Below are 23,229 nucleotides of genomic sequence, written 5' to 3'. Positions count from 1 at the left end.
AGAAAATAAATGACGACACATGGAGGTGACGAGCCACAGAACACAGACAGACAGACAGACAGACAGACAGACAGACAGACACACAGACAGACAGACAGACAGACAGACAGACAGACAGACAGACAGACACACAGACAGACGGACAGACAGACAGACAGACAGACGGACAGACAGACAGACAGACAGACAGACAGACAGACAGACACACAGACAGACGGACAGACACACAGACAGGCAGACAGACAGACAGACAGACAGACAGACAGACACACAGACAGACAGACAGACAGACAGACAGACAGACAGACACACAGACAGACGGACAGACACACAGACAGGCAGACAGACAGACAGACAGACAGACAGACAGACACACAGACAGACGGACAGACAGACAGACAGACAGACACACAGACAGACAGACACACAGACAGACAGACACACAGACAGACGGACAGACACACAGACAGGCAGACAGACAGACAGATGGCAGCTTTAATATGACACAGAGCAAACTCTTCCTTTAATACACCCACAGCTGGACCAATGAGATGGAGACGAGCCACACACACCTTCAGACTGTGTGTGTGTGTGTTACTGAGATTAAATTAATCCAGATTTTGATCTTCAAGATGAGAAGGAAAATTATACTTTCACCGTTCACTCCATCTGTTTCCTTCACTTACACACACACACACACACACACGCACACACACACACACACACACACACACACACACACACACACACTGACCCAGAATCAGGTTAATCTTTGACCCCCATCACATACAAACTTAAGACTGAGAGGAGGAAGTACACTGTAAAAATCAGACAGAATTCAGTGGAATCAACTCTGTTTTTAAAAATAAAGCTTTTATTTATTCAAGTTAATTCAAGAACTGAACGATTCTGAAAAAATATCTAACTGTAGTTATTTGGACTGATACTGTAAGATGAGACATAATGATAATTATTCTTATTCATTCTTATTTTGATTGAAAACATATTAAAGGTCTGATTTTTGCAGCGATCTGCACCAGACGATGTAGAGCAGTGATCTGTCGATTAATCACTTATTAAATTACCATTTTGACAATCAATTGATCAGTTTGGATATTCTTTTTTTTTTAGATAAAAGTCTGGTTTCTCTGATTTCAGTTTCTTAAATGTGAATATTTTCTGGTTTCTTTCCTCTGACAGGAAACTGATGATCTTTGAGTTGTGGATAAAATAAGACATTTGAGGACGTCATCTTGGATCAACATTTTCTGACAATTTTGGACCAAACAACTGATTGATTAGTGGGAAAATTATTGCCAGATTGATCACTAGTTGAAAAAAAGGTCAAATGTGAAAACAGGTGGAGAACACGAACATAAGCAGAGAAGGAGTGTATTGTTTTGTGTCAAGATGCGGCCTTTTCCTTCCTGTCTATCACACACACACACACACACACACACACATACATACACACACTGACCCAGATCGTGACCCCTCCCCCAACACACACACAATTATCAGTGTGTAACGAGGCTGATCTAATGTGTGTGTTATTATCTGCTGTCACACACCAGCAGCAATCACTCTGTGTGTGTGTGTGTGTGTGTGTGTGTGTGTGTGTGTGTGTGTGTGTGGTTTTAGTGGTGATTAGCCTCTTGGTTAGCCGTTAGCATGCGGTGATGCTAACACCCTGCAAAACTAAACCCTGAGAGGTGATTGGACAAGACCGGACAGGCAGGGGTGGTGACATGTGCAGCTCCCAGCAGCACCTGGGGCTGTGTGTGTGTGTGTGTGTGTGTGTGTGTGTGTGTGTGTGTGTGTGTGTGTGTGTGTGTGTGTGATTGGAAGTGACAGTGGACACACACACTATGACAGACAGCAGTGGCCTGTGGTGTCAGTGGTGGCATTTAGCTGGTGAGACAACACACACACACACACACACACACACACACACACACACACACACACACACACACACACACACACACACACAGTGACAGTGAGGATGAAACAAGATGGCAGCAGGAAAACAACAGCTTGTGTTTGTTTGACGGACAGATGATGTTCAGACAGAAAGGAAACAGGAGAGATAGAAGGAGGAAAGGAAAGAAGAATGTAGTGAAGGAGAAAAGGAACAGAGGGTATCAGTGGACTCAATGGACCCGAACCACTGCCACAAACCACAGCTTGTAAGTCAAGTGTTCTGAGACAGAACCAGACCCCTGCACCTCCTCTGTGTTCAGCATTTAGAGAATCTGGCCCATGACAGCAGATTTAAACCAATCACAGGTCATCTAGGGACCAGGTGTTCCTCTTGGCTGTTCTACTAGTGCACCTGCACGTGCATGTTCCTTAGATGAGACCCTAAATTAATGTCGGAAACTCCTGCAAGAAAAGTCGTCACAAAACTGAATTATTAGACACAGAATCTTAAAAATAGTCCAGCTAATAAGCAACATGCTCAACCCAGGAGTCTGTCAGCTGACTCAGTTACTCCTGAGTTCACCTTCAGTTGTTCCTTCATGTCTATCGGGGTTCTTTACCGAGGGCCGAGAGGACCGGCCAGAGCTGAGACACAGAGCAGACAGACAGCTGCTCAGAGGCAGGGAGCTCTGCAGGAGAGGGTCGGTGGCAGACTGGAGCTTCTGGAGGAAGAAACACCGGAGTCGCTCTGATGCCGAAACCTTTATTGGCAGGAGGGGAGATACTCAGAGTGTGTTTCAAACTTTAGAGATTAAAAAGAGGAATTATTTTCACTCCTGTTTCTCAACCCTCTGCAGCAGCGACCCATGAAAAAATTGCAGACCAGCCAGATGAGAGCTCAGCGTTTCTTTTCTAAACTTTGAGATTAAAAAGTGGATTTGTCTTCATATTTGTTTGTAAACCTGTGTGCAGCAGTGATAACGGAGGAGACAAGTGGACAATTTACAGTAAGATAATTAGTCTGTCTGTCCATGCTGACTGCTGACCAGAGGACAAATATATTCCAAAGTCACATAGTAAGAACAAAGAAAAGGAAAGTATAGACTTCTCTGAGTGCTGAGTAGTAGTTACTTCTTGTTATGTCCATTTACATCTTGCAAACAAAGATGAATTGTTTTTAAAGAAGAATATTAAAGAAGCAGAGAAGGAGGTTAAACAAGGAGGTAGGAAAGGAGCTGATCACGTTCTCCACATTAACATGACCTCAGTGCACTGATGTCTATAAAAGGAAACACTGATTACAGACAAAGTTCAACAGAGTGACTACACCCAACACACACACACACACACACACACACACACACACACACACACACTCTCTCTCTCTCTCTCTCTCTCTCTCTCTCTCTCTGTCTCTCTCTCTTTCGCTACTTTCAAGGGCATCAAACTCTGTATTTGTGTGCGTTTGTGGAGGTATGCAAAGTGTATGTGTTTTACTTTGTGTGTGTATGTGTGTGTATGTGTGTGTATGTGTGTGTATGTGTGTTGTGTAAACTGTGATCTCCAGCAGGAACAGTAACTGGGCGCTAACAGCTTTAGCGTTAGCACAGCAAGCTAACTCGCCTCAGGCCAAACATGAATAATGCAGCAGTCAGCCCAGTGCCTCTGGGTGTGTGTGTGTGTGTGTGTGTGTGTGTGTGTGTGTGTGTGTGTGTGTGTGTGTGTGTGTGTGTGTGTGTGTGTGTTGTGCTATCACTGTTATCTGGCTGTACTCGAGGCTGTCTATATGACAGTATTAGAATAATATGCTAATTACTAATAATTACCCTGTAACATACACACTCTGATTATCTCCGTCGCCCCCTCTAGTCTCTCCCTCCCCCTCCCCCTCCTCCTCCTCCTCCTCCTCCTCCTCCCTCTGGGCTGTAACTCCTCCTGGCAAGGACGAAGAGGAGGAGGAGGAACCCTGCAGGACAAGACATGTCTGCAGCCACAGAAAACATCAGAGAGGACTGCAGAACCAGGACATCGTCAGAAACAACTGTAAACCTTCTCAACATCAGACGCCCCCCCCCCCCCCCCCCCCCCCCCAAAGTATTGTTCTAATGAGTTGTGGGGAACGCCAGGAGAACATTCCTGCACAGCAGGTTCACACCGAAGCTGCAGCCATCATCGAAGAAATAACAACAAATATCAGCTACGTTATCATATGAATTAAAACTATAAATGTATATGGAATAAAATTCTGAATCTATGGAATAAAAGTCGTCATATATGGACTAAAACTTTATTATTAAATGGAAAGAAAACCTGAATAAATGGAATGAAACTCATATATATGGAATTAAATCTGAATCAAACTTTAAAATGAGGAATAATTGAGAATATTGAGTGAAATGTGACATGATGGATTATTTTATTGGTATTGTTATCAGCTGTTCTATCGGCTGCAGAAACAACGGTTCCTCCCTGGTTCTGTGTTTGATTCACAGATCAGACTGTAGTGGAACCAACAGCAGCTGCAGGTCGAACAGCAGGCGGAGTTTCTGTGTGAGCGCTGATGGCCAGCGGAGGTGTGAGTGTCTCCGTGTGTCCTCTGTCCGTCCTCATCAGTCACACTGTCAACTCATCACCCAGAGGACACCAGCTGTCACTCCATCTTTATGTCCACTTTCAGGCCCCGCCTCTGTCAAAGTCCACAATGAACCGGATCAGATCTGTCACAACGAGTCAACATGGCAGCCAGTCTCTGCTGTCCACATGTGAAGGAGGGACCTCAGTATCCCACAATGCACTGCAGGTCACTCACTTGTTCAGAGGTGAACTTCAGATGATCCTTCAAAAATCAGATCAGCATGTTTGTGCTGGTTCTGGTTCTCCATTCTTTCTTCTTGAATCCAGATTTTTAAATCAAATGTGAGTTTAAGAAAGAAGCCAAATATTTAGAAAGTTCTATATACAGGAGATTCAGGTTCTGGTGGTCCCAGACAAAGTTCTACAGGTTCTTGAAGAGGGTCTAGGAGTCCTGAGGAAGTTCTAGGAGTTCTTATAGTTCTTCAGGAGTTTTCATAAGGTTCTTGGAGTACCTGAAGCGGTTCGAGGGTTCCATGGTTCCAGAGAATGGTTGTCCTCAGGAGAACCCTGGGGGTTTTCCAAAGGTTCTTCGGTGGGGTTATAGGGGTTTTATGGGCACTTAAAGAGATTCTGGTCATCCTTAGGATTAGAGTTGCACTGATTTCAATTTTCTTGGTCGATTCCAATTTTGTCTGATTCTGATTTTCTAAGAACCGTAATTGACACAATTACATTGGATGTTTATAATAAAACACTGACTATTAAATATTCATTAAGAATAAAAGTCCTCCAGGTTACGGCCAGGCCTTATTGTACTTTTATATTAAGATTATGAATCGTGTGAACGAACGCGATTCCATGATCTCGCGGGATTTCGTGGGATGTGATCTCATGTGATCTCCTGTGGAAGCAGATGTAAACAAACCGGAGACGGACGCGGTGCAACAGTTTGCTGCAGTAAAACTTTGCTGTGAGACAAACAGATGCAGAAGTTAAAGGAGTCTGGATGAGGAAATGTTTGAGGAGACGCATCAACGCAGGTTGTTTATTCTTCAGTCAGAACAGGAAGTGAGATTTGAACTGTCCCTGAACACAGATGTTTGTTCTCAGAGTTCTCCTCCACGTCCACTAGGTTCTGCTGAGGCATCCCACAGGGCGCCGTTCTCGGGCCTCAACATTTTTCTGTATAACCTCATAGATTCAAGGCTCTACCACAGTTTTTATCGCTGTGAAACTGTAGCTGTTGCTACGGTTACCACAGTTGGTTCAGTATGTTTACTATATGTACCATGAAGACTGTTACCATAGTTACCAGACAGACAGACAGACAGACAGACAGACAGATATGTAAATGAAAGTGAATTTTAATCAGAAATGAATCCAGAGTCAACAGATGGGATTGTTTCAATGCACACACACACACACACACACACACACACACACACACACACACACACACACACACACACACACACACACACAGAGTGCAGATTAGAGATTAGGACGTATCATAAACCAGAATCATGTCAGATTAAACTCTGTGCTCCAGATTATCAAAAGGAAAACAAGAAAAGGAAGATCTCCAGTTCTTAATTTGTCTGTTCCTTTTCTCTCGTTCTCTATCAGTATCACAGGGGGATTGTGGGATTGCTGCTGATGCATGCTGGGTACTTTGTTCTAAATATGTGTTTGATGCCAGAGAGAAGAGACATGAATGTTCAGTCATACATTAAACACAAATAAGTGGCAAAAAACAGCAGAATCTGAAGAAGAAGACGACGAGGTGAGGAGGATGAGTGAGCACAAAGAGAAAGTGAAGCAGTAAAAGAGAGAGAGACATTTAAAGGACTTTTTCTGTCCTGCTGACTCATCATAAATCTGTGTGTGTGTGTGTGTGTGTGTGTGTGTGTGTGTGTGTGTGTGTGTGTGTGCTGCAGTGATCGATACAGCAGCAGATTGTCTGGTTCTCAGGTGTCCAGTTTTACTGGAGCTCACTAAATCTTATTCTGTTTCTTCCAACATTTAACTCTTCCAGCTCTTTTCTTAAAATCACATTTCTGCCACTGATGAATAATAATTTACATCTAAATATTTAAAAACAAAAATGTCTATCACAGTGTCTCTGAGTGTCAGGGGACGTCCTCAGGAGTCTCATTTAGTCCAAAACCCAAAGAGATTCAGTTCAGTGGTAGAAACCAGCAGTGAGAGGAAGTTTTTTCTGCCCAAAACACACACACACACACACACACACACACACACACACACACACACACACACACACACACACACACACACCATCAGAGTAATTATTATTTATTCCAAAGCTTTACAGGCTAAAATAAACTGAAAATTTAGATTCCATCCTTAGAACATTTACCTTTGGTCTCTTTTCTAGTGAAAGATGAACATTTTTAACAACCCAACAGAGCAGCTGATACACACTCAGATCAATAATCACTCATTATCACACACAAAGCAAAGACACACAAAGTTTATACAGGTTCTTATAAAGTCTTGAAAAGTCTAAAATCCAATTATCTGGATTTTAGGCCTTGAAAAATATAAATACAATTGATACTAAAGTCAAACAATTTTGAGAGGTCTTAAAAATTTAACTATGGAGTTACTATTACTTTTATAAAAACTGGATTTAACTTAAATCTCAATGTGTTTCTGAAAAAGAGAAACTGTTCTTATCAGGCTGTAATAACTACAACAAACACTAATCAAACCGTGCTTGTACTTTTTTGCCAGTATGCACAAGAAAAGGTCTTAAAAAGTCTTAAATGTAACTTGTTGAAACCTGCAGGAATCCTGCAGACGTGAGGACAAAGTCATGTAAAATACTAGAAAATATTTGTGGAGACAGATTTTTGTATAAATTGTGATTTGAGTTAAAGTGCAACTCAAACATTTTGCAGGACTTCAGAGTGTAAAAAGTCTTGGGGACCCCTGTGATTTCTAGCATCCCCCTAAGGGGGCCCGGACCCCAGGCACCAGTACATAACATTATTGATGGATATTGGAAATTGGATTATATATTATTTATCAATATTGTCAGTGCTTCTCCAAAGATTTAGTCAAATCTGAACAGAATTAGAGATATTTGATTTATTGTTACATGAAACTCCATCAGAGAGAAATCAGAGGATTTTTGTGTCCAAACAAAACGCCAGACAATTAATACAACAAACGACTGCATGACTCACACACACGAACACACACAGCAGTGTAAATGTCAAGGATGACACCTCCAGCTGATGAAGAGTACACCAGAGTCTGCATCTCACCCTCCTCTTCCTCCTCTTCCTCCTCTTCCTCCTCACCCCAACACACAGAAGGTCATCTCTAACCTCCAGCAGAGAGGGGGGGGGGGGGGGATCATTGAGCCTGGCAGAGGCTGAAAAGGTCTTCTCCCCCAGGACTCACTCACCACACCACACACACACACACACACACACACACACACACACACACTCACTCACACACTGACACACTCACACACACACACACACACACACACACACACACACACACACACACACACACACACACACACACACTCAGCAGCAGGTGTGAGTCTGTCTGGCTTCAGGGAGCAGAGACACAAACAAAAAGTGAAAATGTGGCAGCAGAAGATGCAACTGGTGTCTGCATGAAGACGAGACAAACTGCAGGAGAGGAGGGGACGATTGGTCCAACTGTTACTTTACTTCAGCCTGATACAAAATCTAGAGTACAAATACTTAGTTACTGTGCTTCAGTAATGTTTACAGCTACCTGTTCTTTACTTCAGTATTTATTTTTCTGACATCTGAACACAAACATCTGAACTTTCTCCTCCTCACATTTTATAAACTCCTTTCTCTAGTTTGAATGACTTTGAGGTGAATTATTGATTATTGTTATTTTGCATCATTGTGCGCCGCCTTCCAACATCCAGACTGATTTCAAACTAATGCTAAAATCACTGATTTTATCAGTGGAGTTTGGTTGGTTTGTAGAGAGTGATATTTCCTGTCAGAAAAGTCTGTCTGACAGAAAGGTAAAGAGGAGAAAATATTCTGAATACAGTTCACTTTAAATAATACAGACTGTCCCTTTAAGTTTCCATCAGAGCTGCAGGACTGACAAACAAACTGCTCTCACACACACACACACACACACACACACACACACACACACACACACACACACACACACACACACAGACCATTATGAGCACTCCTCTCTCTCTCTTTTCCCTGCAGCTCCCTTATGGCAGTCGACCACTAATGCAAATGTGCTGTGAGGCAGGCCGGGGGGGCACTTAGACACCCCACCTGACCCCCACCCTCTGCTTTAACCTGTCTGTCTGCCTGTCTGTCTGCCTGTCTGTCTGTCTGTCTGTCTGTCTGTCTGTCTGTCTGTCTGTCTGTGTCTGACTTGCTCTGTTTTCTTCTTCTTCTTCTTCTTCCTCTGCTGCTGCTGATGATGACTTCCTGTTTTACAGCAGGTAATAAACAACACTTCAGACCTCCTTAAAGGTGATGCAGTGACCTTTAATGTTGCGTTGGTTTTGGAGCCCCCCGTTTCCACCATAATAACCTCAAAATATAACTTGAAATTAAAATTATGGAAATAAAACTCTCCTCCTGCAACAATTAGTCGATTCATCGATTAGTCAATTGAAATAAAAGTTGTTCCCAACTATTTTAATAATTAATGAATAGTTTCAGTCATATTTCAAGCAAAAATATGAAACTTGATCTGGTCGCAACCTCTTCAGTGTGAGGATTTTTTGCTTTTCTTTGTCATTTCTGACAGTTAATGAAGATTCTTTTTGGGTTTTGGACAAAAGAAGGAATTTGAAGACGTCACTTTGGACTCTGGAAGAACTAGACAATTAATCAATTAATCACAAAAATAATCAGCAGGTTAACTGATCATTAAAATAATCATTATTTGAAGCCCTCGTGGACACACTGGACTAACAACTTCTAAAATCAAGACTGATTTCAACCTAAATGGACGGAACAACAAGACACAGAAAAGATTGACTGGTGGATCAATCAGAGGACATCACACAGGACAGACGGGACGAGACGGAGACAACGTAACAAGATGAAACAAGACAAAAACAACAAAAGGCATAACATGACAAAAACAACGTAACAAGATGAAACATGACAAAAACAACGTAAAAGATGAAGCAGACATAAAAGAGGTAACCCTAGTTTACAGCAGCTCTGTCTACAGTGACGCAGCTAAAAACACGTGACTCAGCTGTTCTCGCCTGATGACTCGACGGCAGCAGCAAACATGTGGACTTTGTTTTCAAAGTTTAACAGTGTGAAAAAAAAGAAGGTAAATCAGGTCGAATCAAAGTTTCTTCACCTCCAAACAGATGAACGGATCTGAACACATCAGCAGGAATAACTGATCTAACCTCTCTCTCTCTCAACGTGTCTTTAACCTCTCTTAACCTCAAACAATCCCAGAGGTGATTCTTGGTTTCCTGCGGTTACGGTCTGACACACATACAGCCAATCATTAATCAGAGTCTGGTGGCATATTAAGAGTCTGGAGCAGCCCGAGGACACACACACACACACACACACACACACACACACACACACACACACATACACACACACATGCACACACAGAGTGACCCAAAAACTCGTCCTCAGTACAAAGACGTCTCAGAAAGCAGGAGGTCGTCACACACTGAGCGCGCTCGGCCGGACGACCACGTGGAGTCTCTCTGCCTGCCAGCAGCGCTCGTGTTTACCGACGACAGTCAACGCCTCACTTTGATTTGACAAAAAAGAACCAGAAAAAATCTAAAGCATGAACGCATCAGTGATGCCTTCACTGTCAGCCAGGAATCCAGCACCCCACAGGGCTGCACACACCTGTGACTCACCTGTTCATTCACACACTCTGACTCTAAACCAAGCTTGTTTTCATCTGATTCACCTGGACGTACCTGCAGGATAATGACATCACTACTAATTAGCCAATCGCAGCCAACTCCAGTCCTTTTTTATTTCACACATATGTTCATATGACCATGGACCAGAGACTAGAGGACCAGAGACCAGAGGACTAGAGGACCAGAGACCAGAGGACCAATGATCAGAGGACCAGAGACCAGAGACTAGAGGACCAGAGGACCAGAGACCAGAGGACCAGAGACCAGAGGACCAATGATCAGAGGACCAGAGACCAGAGACTAGAGGACCAGAGGACCAGAGACCAGAGGACCAGAGACCAGAGGACTAGAGGACCAGAGACCAGAGGACTAGAGGACCAGAGACCAGAGGACCAGAGGACCAGAGGATCAAAGGACCAGAGACCAGAGGACTAGAGGACCAGAGACCAGAGGACCAGAGGATCAAAGGACCAGAGACCAGAGGACCTCAGCTGACTGCTGATTGGTCCGTTAGTGTTGTTGTTGTTGTTCATGTCGACTCAGTTCAACCAACACCTGCTTCAAACTGTGAGCGGCTGAATCCAGCACTGCCGAGCCCGAAACATGATTAATATTTAAACACACACACACACACACACACACACACACAGATATTAGCTGCGTATGAATATTTACTGTAGTAATATAGGTTAAATAGCAGCTCCTGGGCCTGAAGTCCCTGTAGGCTGACACACACACACACACACACACTCAGTGCAGCGCGTGTGTGTGTGTGTGTGTGTTTGCATGCGTGTGTGCGTGTGTGTGTGTGTGTGTGTGTGTGTGTTATCTGTTAGCTGGCAGCACTTTTCAGATAATTATCATAATGATTATGATAAAAAGGGGAAAAAAGAGAAAGCGTTAAAATCTTAATAAAATATTTATCCTTCCCTCCTTCCTTCCTTTAGTTTCACCACCGGCACACAGACAGAGAGACAGACAGACAGAGACAGACAGAGAGAGACAGACAGAGAGAGACAGAGAGACAGACAGACAGACAGACAGACAGACAGGTTAAATCTGAGGAGGAGTTGATGTATTTAATATTAATCTGTATAATAATGTCTCAGTCACTCAAGAGGATATTAAAGATCAGACAGTGATGCTGGAAAGCACACAAACTCACTGTCACCCTTTGATTGTCCCACAGTTTCAACAAGCACCTGAACACAACACAAGTTAAAGTTCCTGTGAAGTCAAAATCTTTTCATCATGTATATATTAATCTATACGTCAGCTGACTCAACACCGGCACTAAGTCATGTCGTAGATGTTCTCTGGTACTTTCAAGGTATTTCAGAGTTTCACTTTTCCTAAAAACTATTAAAAACCGCTGATGACTCATCCTGCTCTCGGGGCCGTTACTAAATTTACGCTCAATGAAACGGTTTCTCTCTCGTGATGCTCGACACATGAGGCTAACACTTTAGATGAGGGGCTTGTTATAAGACCCAGCTGATAGATAATAAGGCCCTTATAAGAGGCTTATTAACATTAACATTTGTTAATAAGACTATGTAAGTGTTGATTACAATATAATAAACATGTTCATTGTTAAATTATAAGACATTTATAAGCAGCCTGATGAGACTGAGTTCAACTAACTGACCTATTATGTCACTTTACTGAGCTTTATTATGACTCTATGAGCAGTTCCTAGTGGAGGAAAAAAGACTCAAATAGTGTTTTGTATAAGGTAAAGGTGAATAATTAAGGATTAATAAACACTGTACCCCAAAATGAATAGTTAACTGTTAATAAATGCATAATAAAGGCATGTAGGTAAGAGTGCTAAATAAATGTTATGCTATTATAAACACGTTCTTCTTGAGTAGAAGTGAACAATTAATTGAAATTTTATTGAAATCGCAATAAAATGTGAAAACAGATGGAACGCGCCCCACCTGTTTTCACCTGTTTGGACCTATTTTTCAACTAGTGATCAATCGGGAAAGAATTTTTCCATTGATTGATTAACTGTTTGGTTCAGAAAACATGCAGGACATTTTCCTTCCCTCATGTTGGGTCTGAAGGTGTTTGTGTAAAGGGGAAGTCCTCACATTCATGATGAGTTGACGGTGCGGCGAGCAGCTGACCTCCCCCTCCACATGTTCCACATGTTCCACATGTTCCACATGTTCCACATGTTTTATGATCCCACAACACACAGATGAATAAAACATGCCGTCGTTAATCTCTCGGTCTGAATTTACTGAAGCTGCTTTTCTTATTACATTTCTCATTCTTCACGCTCACCTCCCGCCCGCTTTTTCATGCTCCATGTTTGTATTTCAGTAATTTAAAAAATGCACAAATCTTTGTTCTCTTTAATCTCCCCACAAATCCACATCAGAGCTGTGAATTATCTGCAGCGACACAGCGAGCAAAGTTTCACTTTTCCACTTCATAAAGCAGGACTTCCTGCGTGTGTTTGTGGTCGGTCCGCTCGGATTAACGCCGTTAGCGAAAGGATCCCCGGCGGGCGGCGGGCTGAGACGCTGAGATCGGCCTCGGTGGCCTCTGGGATTAATGTGCCGCCTTCAGACGCAGCGTCTGCAAACCCAACGGGGATTAAAGGGGCCGGATTAAGACTCCTTTTGTTTAACGTGTGAGATGAGATAGAAGCTGTGGAGGAGGATTTGTGTCTCTGAGAGCGCACACAGGGAGGCTGGTGTCAGCGCTAAGCTCTGTCACTGAGATCCAAATCTCCCCTGGTCCCTGAACTCACCACAGGACAGTCACGCACTTTATACTTTAAAGGAACAGTTCACATAATGTGAAGTGCAGAGTTTTATTATTCGAAAGGTTTGATTTTTTTTGTTACTTGATTAACATAACGATCAATTTGCCCCAAATAAAAACCAAAAACTCGTCTCATCACAAACTGCTGCTTTAACGCAGCGGAGGATAATTACAGACAGGAAGCAGGACTTTCCTTTATTTACTGTGTGTTTAATGTATTGATGAGTGAAACCTCCGCTGCCGTTGGCTTCGTCTCCCACCAACTAAAATAAAATTTGGAATTTGGACTCTTTATTGTTGCTTCAGGGTTTAGAAGAGTCGCACAAAACCTGTTTGTCAACAGGGCTGCAAATGTAGTCGTGCATTTTCCTTTAACACCGATTCAAAACCCTGTCAATCAATCGATTAATAATTAATGAGAAAAACATTCTCATAATGCTTCCACTAATGTTGATCAATCTGCATCACAACAGACTGTAACAACAGACTAACAACAGACACAGACTGTAACAACAGACTGTAACAACAGACTGTAACACAGACACAGACTGTAACAACAGACTGTAACAACAGACTGTAACAACAGACACAGACTGTAACAACAGACTGTAACAACAGACTGTAACAACAGACTGTAACACAGACACAGACTGTAACAACAGGCTGTAACAACAGACACAGACTGTAACAACAGACTGTAACAACAGACTGTAACACAGACACAGACTGTAACAACAGACTGTAACAACAGACACAGACTGTAACAACAGACTGTAACAACAGATTGTAACAACAGACACAGACTGTAACAACAGGCTGTAACAACAGACACAGACTGTAACAACAGGCTGTAACAACAGACACAGACTGTAACAACAGACTGTAACAACAGGCTGTAACAACAGACACAGACTGTAACAACAGACTGTAACAACAGACACAGACTGTAACAACAGACTGTAACAACAGACACAGACTACATGTTTAATATGTACATCTGTTACATCTTCATATGACCCAAATAATTAATTAATGCTGTTAGTAAATATGTGATATGTTGCCGTGGATACACAGCTTTGATTGAAGGAGGGGAAATGCGTTTGTTTATGTTTGGAATATGCTTTATAATTTTGATCAATCAATTAATTGATCAGTGAGCTCTGTAAACTAAAATTACTGATTTTATGAATGGAGTTTGGATGGTTTGTTTCCTGTCTGAAACAACGACAGAACTGGTCATGGAGGCGTCACATGACTGTTGTCATGGCAACAGAGTGTCTCTCTGACAGCAGGCAGGTTGTTGTATTTTTGTTCAGATTAACCAAATTATCTCCCTGACATCAGATTATAAAAACAGCCAGTGTGTCTTCAAGAGATTACAACACACTGCTGGAAGAGTGTGTGTGTGTGTGTGTGTGTGTGTGTGTGTGTGTGTGTGTGTGTGTGTGTGTGTGTGTGTGTGTGTGTGTCTTTAATCTCTGTCCAGAGATGTCAGTCTGATTAGTGTAGTGGCCCAAATCCCCGATCATATTCATAGGATTATTGTTTGAAGATGTGTGTGTGTGTGTGTGTGTGTGTGTGTGTGTGTGTGTGTGTGTGTGTGTGTGTGTGTGTGAGTGTGAGAGAGAGAGAGAGAGAGAGAGAGATGACTTGAAGACAGACTGCAGTAATGAGACAGGGATTAGTGTGTGTGTGTGTGTGTGTGTTATCAGTATAATCTGTGTTAAGATGCTTCCTGCCTGTTCAGCAGCATCAAACTTAAAACACTTGTTTAAGACACAAACATGTCCACTGTAAAAAAACAAAACAACAGATGAGACATCTCAACATTTCAAGGCAACACACTGCAAGTTTTATGAGTTTTGAAATAAACTTTATAAAGTTCTGCCAACTTTCATCTGAGATAAATGAATCTTTGAGTTTTAGAAACACAAACAAGAAAAGGATTTGAAAACTTGTTCAGAGTGAGCTGTGAACCTGATTTGTCATTATTTTATCAGTATTATTACTATTAGACTGTAAAAATGAACTATTTATTCTAACTTTAAAAAGTTAATGTCCAGGGTGTGTTAAAGTTTTAAATTGAATTTGAAAAGATTGAAAACAAATACAATTTTCATGTCAAATAAACATGATATTAATTCAGTTGTACTGTTAAAAAATAACTGTTCAATAAGCTTCAGATATGAAATTGAACCAACGACTCGTCAGTCACATTTTCTTAGTTTGTTCCAGAAACAAAGAAACTGATCCAGAGACATTATCAGTGTTCGAGGCTCAGAACTGAATTCAATACTCAGTTTATCATTTTCCCTAATCAATAACAAGCAGTCAATCAATAATAATTATCAAGATACAAAATGCACAGGTTTTTTTTATTTTCATTTTATCTCAGGTTAAGTTTTTTTTCTATTTTTAAGTTTAATTTTTTTTTTCCTTTTCAACAAGTGGCTCTGCTGGACAAAATCTTTACTGCCATTTGATTAATCGTACGTTTTCTTCAAGCAATGATGGCAGTCACACAATGCATGCTGGGAACTCTGCTCGTCAGTCTCCTCAGGGTTTCATTTCATGGCTTCTTGGGCCTGAAATGTCCGATTTTAATCTGAAATTTCAAAAGTTGAGATTTATTTTATTTATTTATAATTCATAAAACAAATCACAGGCAACTTGTTCCAGGGAGGATAAACTGCACTCTGTTCTGATGTTCTGATGTTCTGATGTTCTAAATAAATTATATAACTTACAGACTGTTCTACCTTCGTTAATAAACTTATTTCTACAATGTTGTCATAATATCAGGATATTTGGTCAAATTGATTGATTGTGATTTTACTGATTTTGTCACCTTCCATCCCTTTTGGTACACTAGAGCTGCAACAATTAATTGATTATCAACTATTTTGACAATCAATGAATCAGTTTGGATCTTTTTTTTTAAAGATATAAGTCTGGTTTCTCTGATTTCAGCTTCTTAAATGTAAATATTTCCTGTTTTTTTTCCTCTCTGACAGTAAACTGAGTTTGGACAAACAAAGACATGCGTCCTGTTTTCCTCACGTTGAAACAAACAACTATTAATTGATGACTCAAGAAACTAATCAACTGATTAATCAGCTATGAAAATAATTGTCAGTAGCAGCCAGAGAGTACACAACATGTCACAACCTTCATGATCAATAATTATGGATATCGGCTGATACCAAACGTTGTTATCATGATCAGTTTAACAGCTGTTTGATCTACAGGAGGAGGTGAGTGTAGCTGCTCCATGTGGTTTCACTTGTAACACTTTCCGACCAATCAGCTGTCAGAACACACACACACACACACACACACACACACACACACACACACACACACCAAGAGCTGACAGGATCAATGTGACCACACACTGCTGAGAACACTAACACTGTTAAAGGTTACTCTGTGTGTGTGTGTGTGTGTGTGTGTGTGTAGCAGCTAAATTGGCTTAAGAAGCAGCCTGAGAACGGACACAAAGTCATATGATTGCCTTCACACACACACACACACACACACACACACACACACAGACACACACACACACACACACTCAGCTTCTCTCTCTTTTATGAGAACTGGGACAAATCATGTCCTACCAAAAAAAAAAAAAAAAAAAAAAAAAGTGGTTAATAACAACAACCTTTGTTTGAGGTGATTTTTTTGGTAATTTATGAATTTTTTTGTTTTGCTTTAATGCTTTTAACTTATTAACTTATTCTTTGTCAGAAAACAGACAAGAATTCACACCTTCAAACAATTTAAAACTTTTAAAAATGGAGGAGCGCACGGACGCACGGACGCAACGATTAATGTCTTTATTGTGAGAGAATTTGGACTTTTTGTCCATTAAACAACGGCTGAAGACTGTTTAACGATGAATTCATCCTGTCACAATCTTGTCAGTTGAAAAATAGGTCCAAACATGTGAAAACAGGTGGAGCGTACGGACCGTGTGTCCAACACGACATCTTCAAATGTCCTATTCTGGAGCGTACGTCTGTGCGCTCGACCTGTGATCAACCTAACAACAGGAGGACATTCTTATCTAACGTTAATTTCTGTGATATTATAATCACCTTTGTTTTAAAACACATTTTTTATTCTGTGGTGAAAATCTACCAGAACTACTAGAAAGAAGAAGAAGAGAGAAAAGACGTGAAGGAAGGAAATAAAGGAAGGAAGTCTCAGAGGTTTGAGGGGAGATAATTAACTCACTGAGGACCCTCAACACACACACACACACACACACACACACACACACACACACACACACACACACACACACACACACACACACCTGACTTCACAGTGTGTGTGTGTGTGTGTGTGTGTGAGTGTGTGTGTGTTTAATCTGTGAGCTTCATTAAAACCCTGACGAGACAGAACAAAGAGCTGACTGCACCTGCACACACACACACACACACACACACACACACACTCTGGAGGAAAAGGTAAAGTCCTGAATCAGCGACAGTCCTGAACCTGGACACACCAGGTCATCAGGGACTGTGTGTGTTACTCTGTGTGTGTGTGTGTGTGTGTGTGTGTGTGTGTGTTGCTGAGTTAACAGTAGTCCTCTAATTACAGACACCCCTCTCTCTCTTTACTTCAGCTTTTTGTTGCGAGACAAGAACCACAAAGAGACACAAACTCTGTTAATTGTATAAACAATAGCATTAGCATTAGCATTAGCATTAGCTATAAGCTAGCATAGAGTCTGTCAGATTTAAATGTTGTTTGTTGTTTATAGAAAAACAAAAACTCTCACCAAACTTCAAGCTAGACAACAAACAACATCAAAGTAATAAAACTGACAAGCAAACTCAACGTCTCAAACTGCCGTCACCCCCGACAACTGGGCGCGCTCATTAGCTTCGCTCCATCACCACGGTTATTAGGGCGTGGCGGCCATCTTGGATCCAGGCCGCAGAGAGTTTAATTTCATTCTCTGCTGGTTCACACACACACACACACACACACACACACACACACACACACACACACACACACACACACTGTGCCCCCACAGCCCTCCATATGTGCAGCAGAGAGGGATGGACAGGAGGAGAAATCCAACACACCCTGAGGCTGAAGACACACAGACGGTTTTTAAAAAAGTCAAGTTTTCAACTCACTGTGTGACACGTTTACCTTCATCAGAATGAGGCAGACGACAATATCATCTTCATATCTCTTAGGACTGAAACTAATGATTGATCCATTCATTGATCCTGTCACAATCCTGTCAATTGATTTATCAATGATCAAAGTAGTTGGCAATTAATTTAATTTTTGCAGCTGTAATTTCTTTAACAGAAAATATGACAACAGGGATGTGAGGAGGAAATAACACCACACACACACACACACTGACACACACACACACACACACTCACACTGACACACACACTCACACACTCACACTGACACACTGACACACACACTGACACACTGACACACACACTCACACACTGACACACACACTCACACACTGACACACACACTCACACACTCACACACACACACACTGACACACACACTGACACACTGACACACACACTCACACACTGACACACACACTCACACACTCACACTGACACACTGACACACACACTGACACACTGACACACACACTCACACACTGACACACACACTCACACACTGACACACACACTCACACACTCACACACTCACACACTCACACACACACTCACACACACACACACTCACACACTCACACACACACTCACACACACACACTGACACACACACTCACACACTGACACACACACTCACACACTCACACACACACACACTGACACACACACACTCACACACACACAGTGACACACACACACTCACACACTCACACACACACACTGACACACACACACACTCACACTGACACACACACTCACACACTGACACACACACTGACACACACACTCACACACACACTGACACACACACTCACACACTCACACACTCACACACACACTCACACACTCACACACTGACACACACACTCACACACTGACACACACATTCACACACTCACACACACACTCACACACTCACACACTGACACACTGACACACACACTCACACTCACACACACACACTCACACTGACACACACACACTGACACACACACTCACACACTGACACACACACTCACACACTGACACACACACACTGACACTCACACACTCACACACACACACACTCATACTCACACTGACACTCACACACTGACACACACACTCACACTCTGACACACACACTCACACTCTGACACACACACACTCACACTGACACCCACACACACACTCACACACTGACACACACACACACACACACTGACACACACACTCACACACTGACACACACACACTCACACTGACACCCACACTCACACACTGACACACACACACACACACACACACACACACACACACACACACACACACTCACACACACACTCACACACTGACACACACACACTGACACTCACACACTCACTCTCTCACAGTAAACAAAGTCCTAATGAGCTTCAGAGGTTCTTTAATTACTTTGTTGCTAATTGGTTAACATGTAAATGAGGCAGCTGTGTGACATCACGTCTCTGTCACTGGGAACATACTGGTTCCATGTTTCCAGTTACACTCCCCAGTTTAACAAGTCATTCAGGATGTTTACGTCCAGGTGACATCAGGAGGTACCTGAGCAGGTGAGGAGGAGGAGCCTGATGTTTCCTGATGGTCACACTCACTGTCTGTGTGACGGACAGCTGGCTCCATCATCATCATCATTTAAACCAATCACAACTGTCTGGGCGGAGCTACTGCCTGTGTGTGATTATAGGTGATTATTACACACATATGAATCAGAGAGAGGTCTGACTCACCACTGCCCCCATCAGGTGAGCAGAGGAACAACAGCTGACTCAACATCATCATCATCATCATCATCATCATCATCAACAGAACCAGCAGTCAGCAGAACCACAGCGGGTTCTCCAGAGAACTCCTCCAGCTTCAGGCCTCAGCAGAACAAGCACACACACACACACACACACACACACACACACACACACACACACACACACACACACACACACACACACACACACCATCTCAGCTGCTCAGTGCAGTCAGACAGGTGATCAGTCTGAGAGTTCCTACGGTCTGAAAGGGACATTCAACGCCTCATTTTATGACCTCGTTCTATTTTGTATCATAGATCTAAAATATCCAGAATGACCAGATAAGACCATGTGGCTGATCATGTAAAAGTACATGTATGTAGTAAAATATAAAGTACACACTGTGTTTCTGTTCTGTTTGTTTACAGTCTATACATATGAAATAAAAACTGAATTCTAATGTGTCAAATATGATTTATATGATCAATCAGTGGAGTTCAGTTGTTATTCCTTCCCTTGTCTGTTCTGCACCTCGTCTGTCTCTACTGTCTCTACTGTCTCTACTGTCTCTGTTCTACTCTGTGTTGAAGCATTTCGTCTGCAGCAGAATAACGTGATGATAAAAACTGGAACTGAAAATATGAACAATATTACCCACAGAAATGTGCAAATATGAGATTTAGTTTATTAAAAATAAAAACAGTCAGACGTCTACTGGAGTTCAATGTGTCAGACAGGATTCACATGACGTGAAGATAATCAGTATCATCATTTATTTTTTCTTCTTCATCTGTGAATTCTAACGGACTTAAATGTGTAAACTGGTTTATAGACGAGTTAAATCACTGTGGACTGAGTTCTCTTCACTCTCTGATGTCTCTGCTGGTTCTGCTGGTTCTGCTGAATTCTACTCTGTGTTCATCTGCAGCAGAACGACAGAAACACAACAGCTCCTGAAAATATGATCAATATTATCAGTAATAATGTTGGAATGTTTCAGTGAGATAAAAATAAGTCAGATTCAGTTCAATGTGTAAACTGGTTTACATGACGATCAGTGCAGCTGTTACTCAGGCGTCTTTTCATCTCTGTTCTGCACCTCTGTCTCTCCTGTCTCTACTGTCTCTCCTGTCTCTACTGTCTCTACTGTCTCTCCTGTCTCTACTGTCTCTACTGTCTCTCCTGTCTCTACTGTCTCTCCTGTCTCTACTGTCTCTGTTGTGTTGATGGATTCTACTGTGTGTGAAGACTCATCTGCAGCAGAACAACATGAATATATCAGATATGTACTGATGTTAGTGGACGTTGTCAATATAATCCAAAATAATGTTTGTAGTTCAGAAACAATAAAAACAGATTTGTCGTGTCAAACAGGATTTATGAGTGAATCACAGCAGTTTTTGTCCTCTGTTTCGTCTCCACCGTCTCGTATTGTTGAATTCTACTCTGCGTTCGAGCTGCAGCAGAGCTACAGACAAGCTTCAACTGAAACTGAAAATATGATCAATATTACTGACAGTAAAGTGCAAATATGAGATTTATCTTAATAAAAATAAAAACAGAATTCTACTGGACTTCAGTGTTTTAAATAGGACTGACATGAAATAAAATGTAATCTGTGGATCATTTTCCTGCTCTTTGTCTTCATGTACGACATCAGCGATTCCTCTTCTCTACTCTATTTTATTCTATTGTACTTTATCAACATTAATGTGCAGATTTGAGGTTTATTATGAAATAAAAACAGAATTCTGATGAAGTTTAATGTTTAAACTGCTTTACATGATGAATCAGTGCAGATCAACAGTTTTTACAGTTCTCTAATCTGTCTCCTGTCTCTACTGTGTTCTACTCTGTCCTCATCCACAGAACCAGAGACACAACAGCTCCTGAAAATATCATCAATATTATCAATAATAATGTTGGACTGTGAGTTTCAGGAAAATCCAAATAAAAACAGACAGTTTTCTAATCAGGAATAAAAACTGTGCAGCTCAACACTTCTTTTCCTCTGTTCTGTCTTCTACTGTCTCTTCTACTGTCTGTCCTTCTGTCTGTTCTTCTGTCTGTCCTTCTGTCTGTCCTTCTGTCTGTCCTGTGTGTTTCACTCTACTTGGACTTGACTGGTCTCTACTGTGATCAGCTGCGGTACAAACTGCAGTTTGACGCTGAACTGGACTCACTTTTCTTCTCCAGCAGCAGCAGCTCGTGTCCGCACGTTGTTTGCAGTATTTATTCGCAGTATTTGCAGTATTTGCGGTGTATTTGCAGTATTTCTGCAGCTCCTGTCGTTCTAAAAGTTTTTTTTCAGACATCAGCTGAAAAAAAAACTGAAAGGAGAAAGAAAAGAGGAGGAGGAAGAGGAGGAGGAAGAGGAGGAGGAGGAGATTTTCCAGCTGGAAACTTGGATGCCGATACACACAGAAACAACTCCCATGTTCACACCGAGACCCGGAACACCCCCCCCCCCCCCCCCAAACACACACACACACACCTTAAACCCGCGGTCTTACCTTTGAAGGTGTCCGCCCGCGCGCCCGTTATTAGTCCCAGTGTTCCCAGTGAAACCAGTAAGAGAGCCGCGGACAGCAGCAAACTTCCAGTCCGCTCCATGTTCTCACCGACACACACCGACACACTGACACAGACCCTCCGGAGCGACACCGAGGGAAACTACCGACCAACTCCGACACACTTCTTCTTCTTCTTCTTCTTCTTCTTCTTCTTCTTCTTCTTCTTCTGTTGCTTCCTGTCTGTCGCTCACACACACACACAGACAGACAGACAGACAGGCAGGCGGCGGTGCTGCTGTCAGTCTCTCTCTCTGTTTCTCTCCCGTTTCTTTTTCCTCCGTTTCTCTTCAGACCAGAGAGAGAGCTGCCGCTGACGTCACAGGGGGCGAGAGACGTTTGGGGGACACGAGAGAGAGAGAGAGAGAGAGAGAGGGAGGGAGAGAGAGAGAGGGGGGGAGTAATATCAGGATACTTTAATAAATGTGAACTTTACTGTGAAGAGCAACAGTCTGACCACACACACACACACACACACACACACACACACTCACACACACACTCACACACACACA

At 42.2% G+C, this 23,229-nt stretch overlaps 1 protein-coding gene across 4 annotated transcripts in view; it reads right to left on the bottom strand.

Annotated features, from left to right (window-relative positions):
- The window catches only part of LOC146307941 (receptor-type tyrosine-protein phosphatase mu-like), a 131,292-nt gene extending 108,276 nt beyond the window's left edge, over positions 1 to 23,016 (bottom strand). For all 4 annotated transcript variants that reach the window (XM_084747300.1, XM_084747301.1, XM_084747302.1 and 1 more), the window contains exon 1: positions 22,658 to 23,016. In XM_084747300.1, the coding sequence (XP_084603426.1) occupies positions 22,658 to 22,757 (100 nt within the window). In that variant the 5' untranslated portion in view covers positions 22,758 to 23,016. The remainder of the gene's footprint in view (positions 1 to 22,657) is intronic.
- Between the last annotated feature and the right edge of the window lie 213 nt (positions 23,017 to 23,229).

The sequence above is a fragment of the Lutjanus erythropterus genome, chromosome 21 (assembly GCF_056507025.1).
Source record: "Lutjanus erythropterus isolate fLutEry1 chromosome 21, fLutEry1.hap2, whole genome shotgun sequence".
NCBI classification, from domain to species: Eukaryota; Metazoa; Chordata; class Actinopteri; order Lutjaniformes; family Lutjanidae; genus Lutjanus; species Lutjanus erythropterus.
The sequence above is the reverse complement of the archived record's forward strand: the minus strand, read 5'-3'. Positions and strand labels throughout refer to the sequence as shown.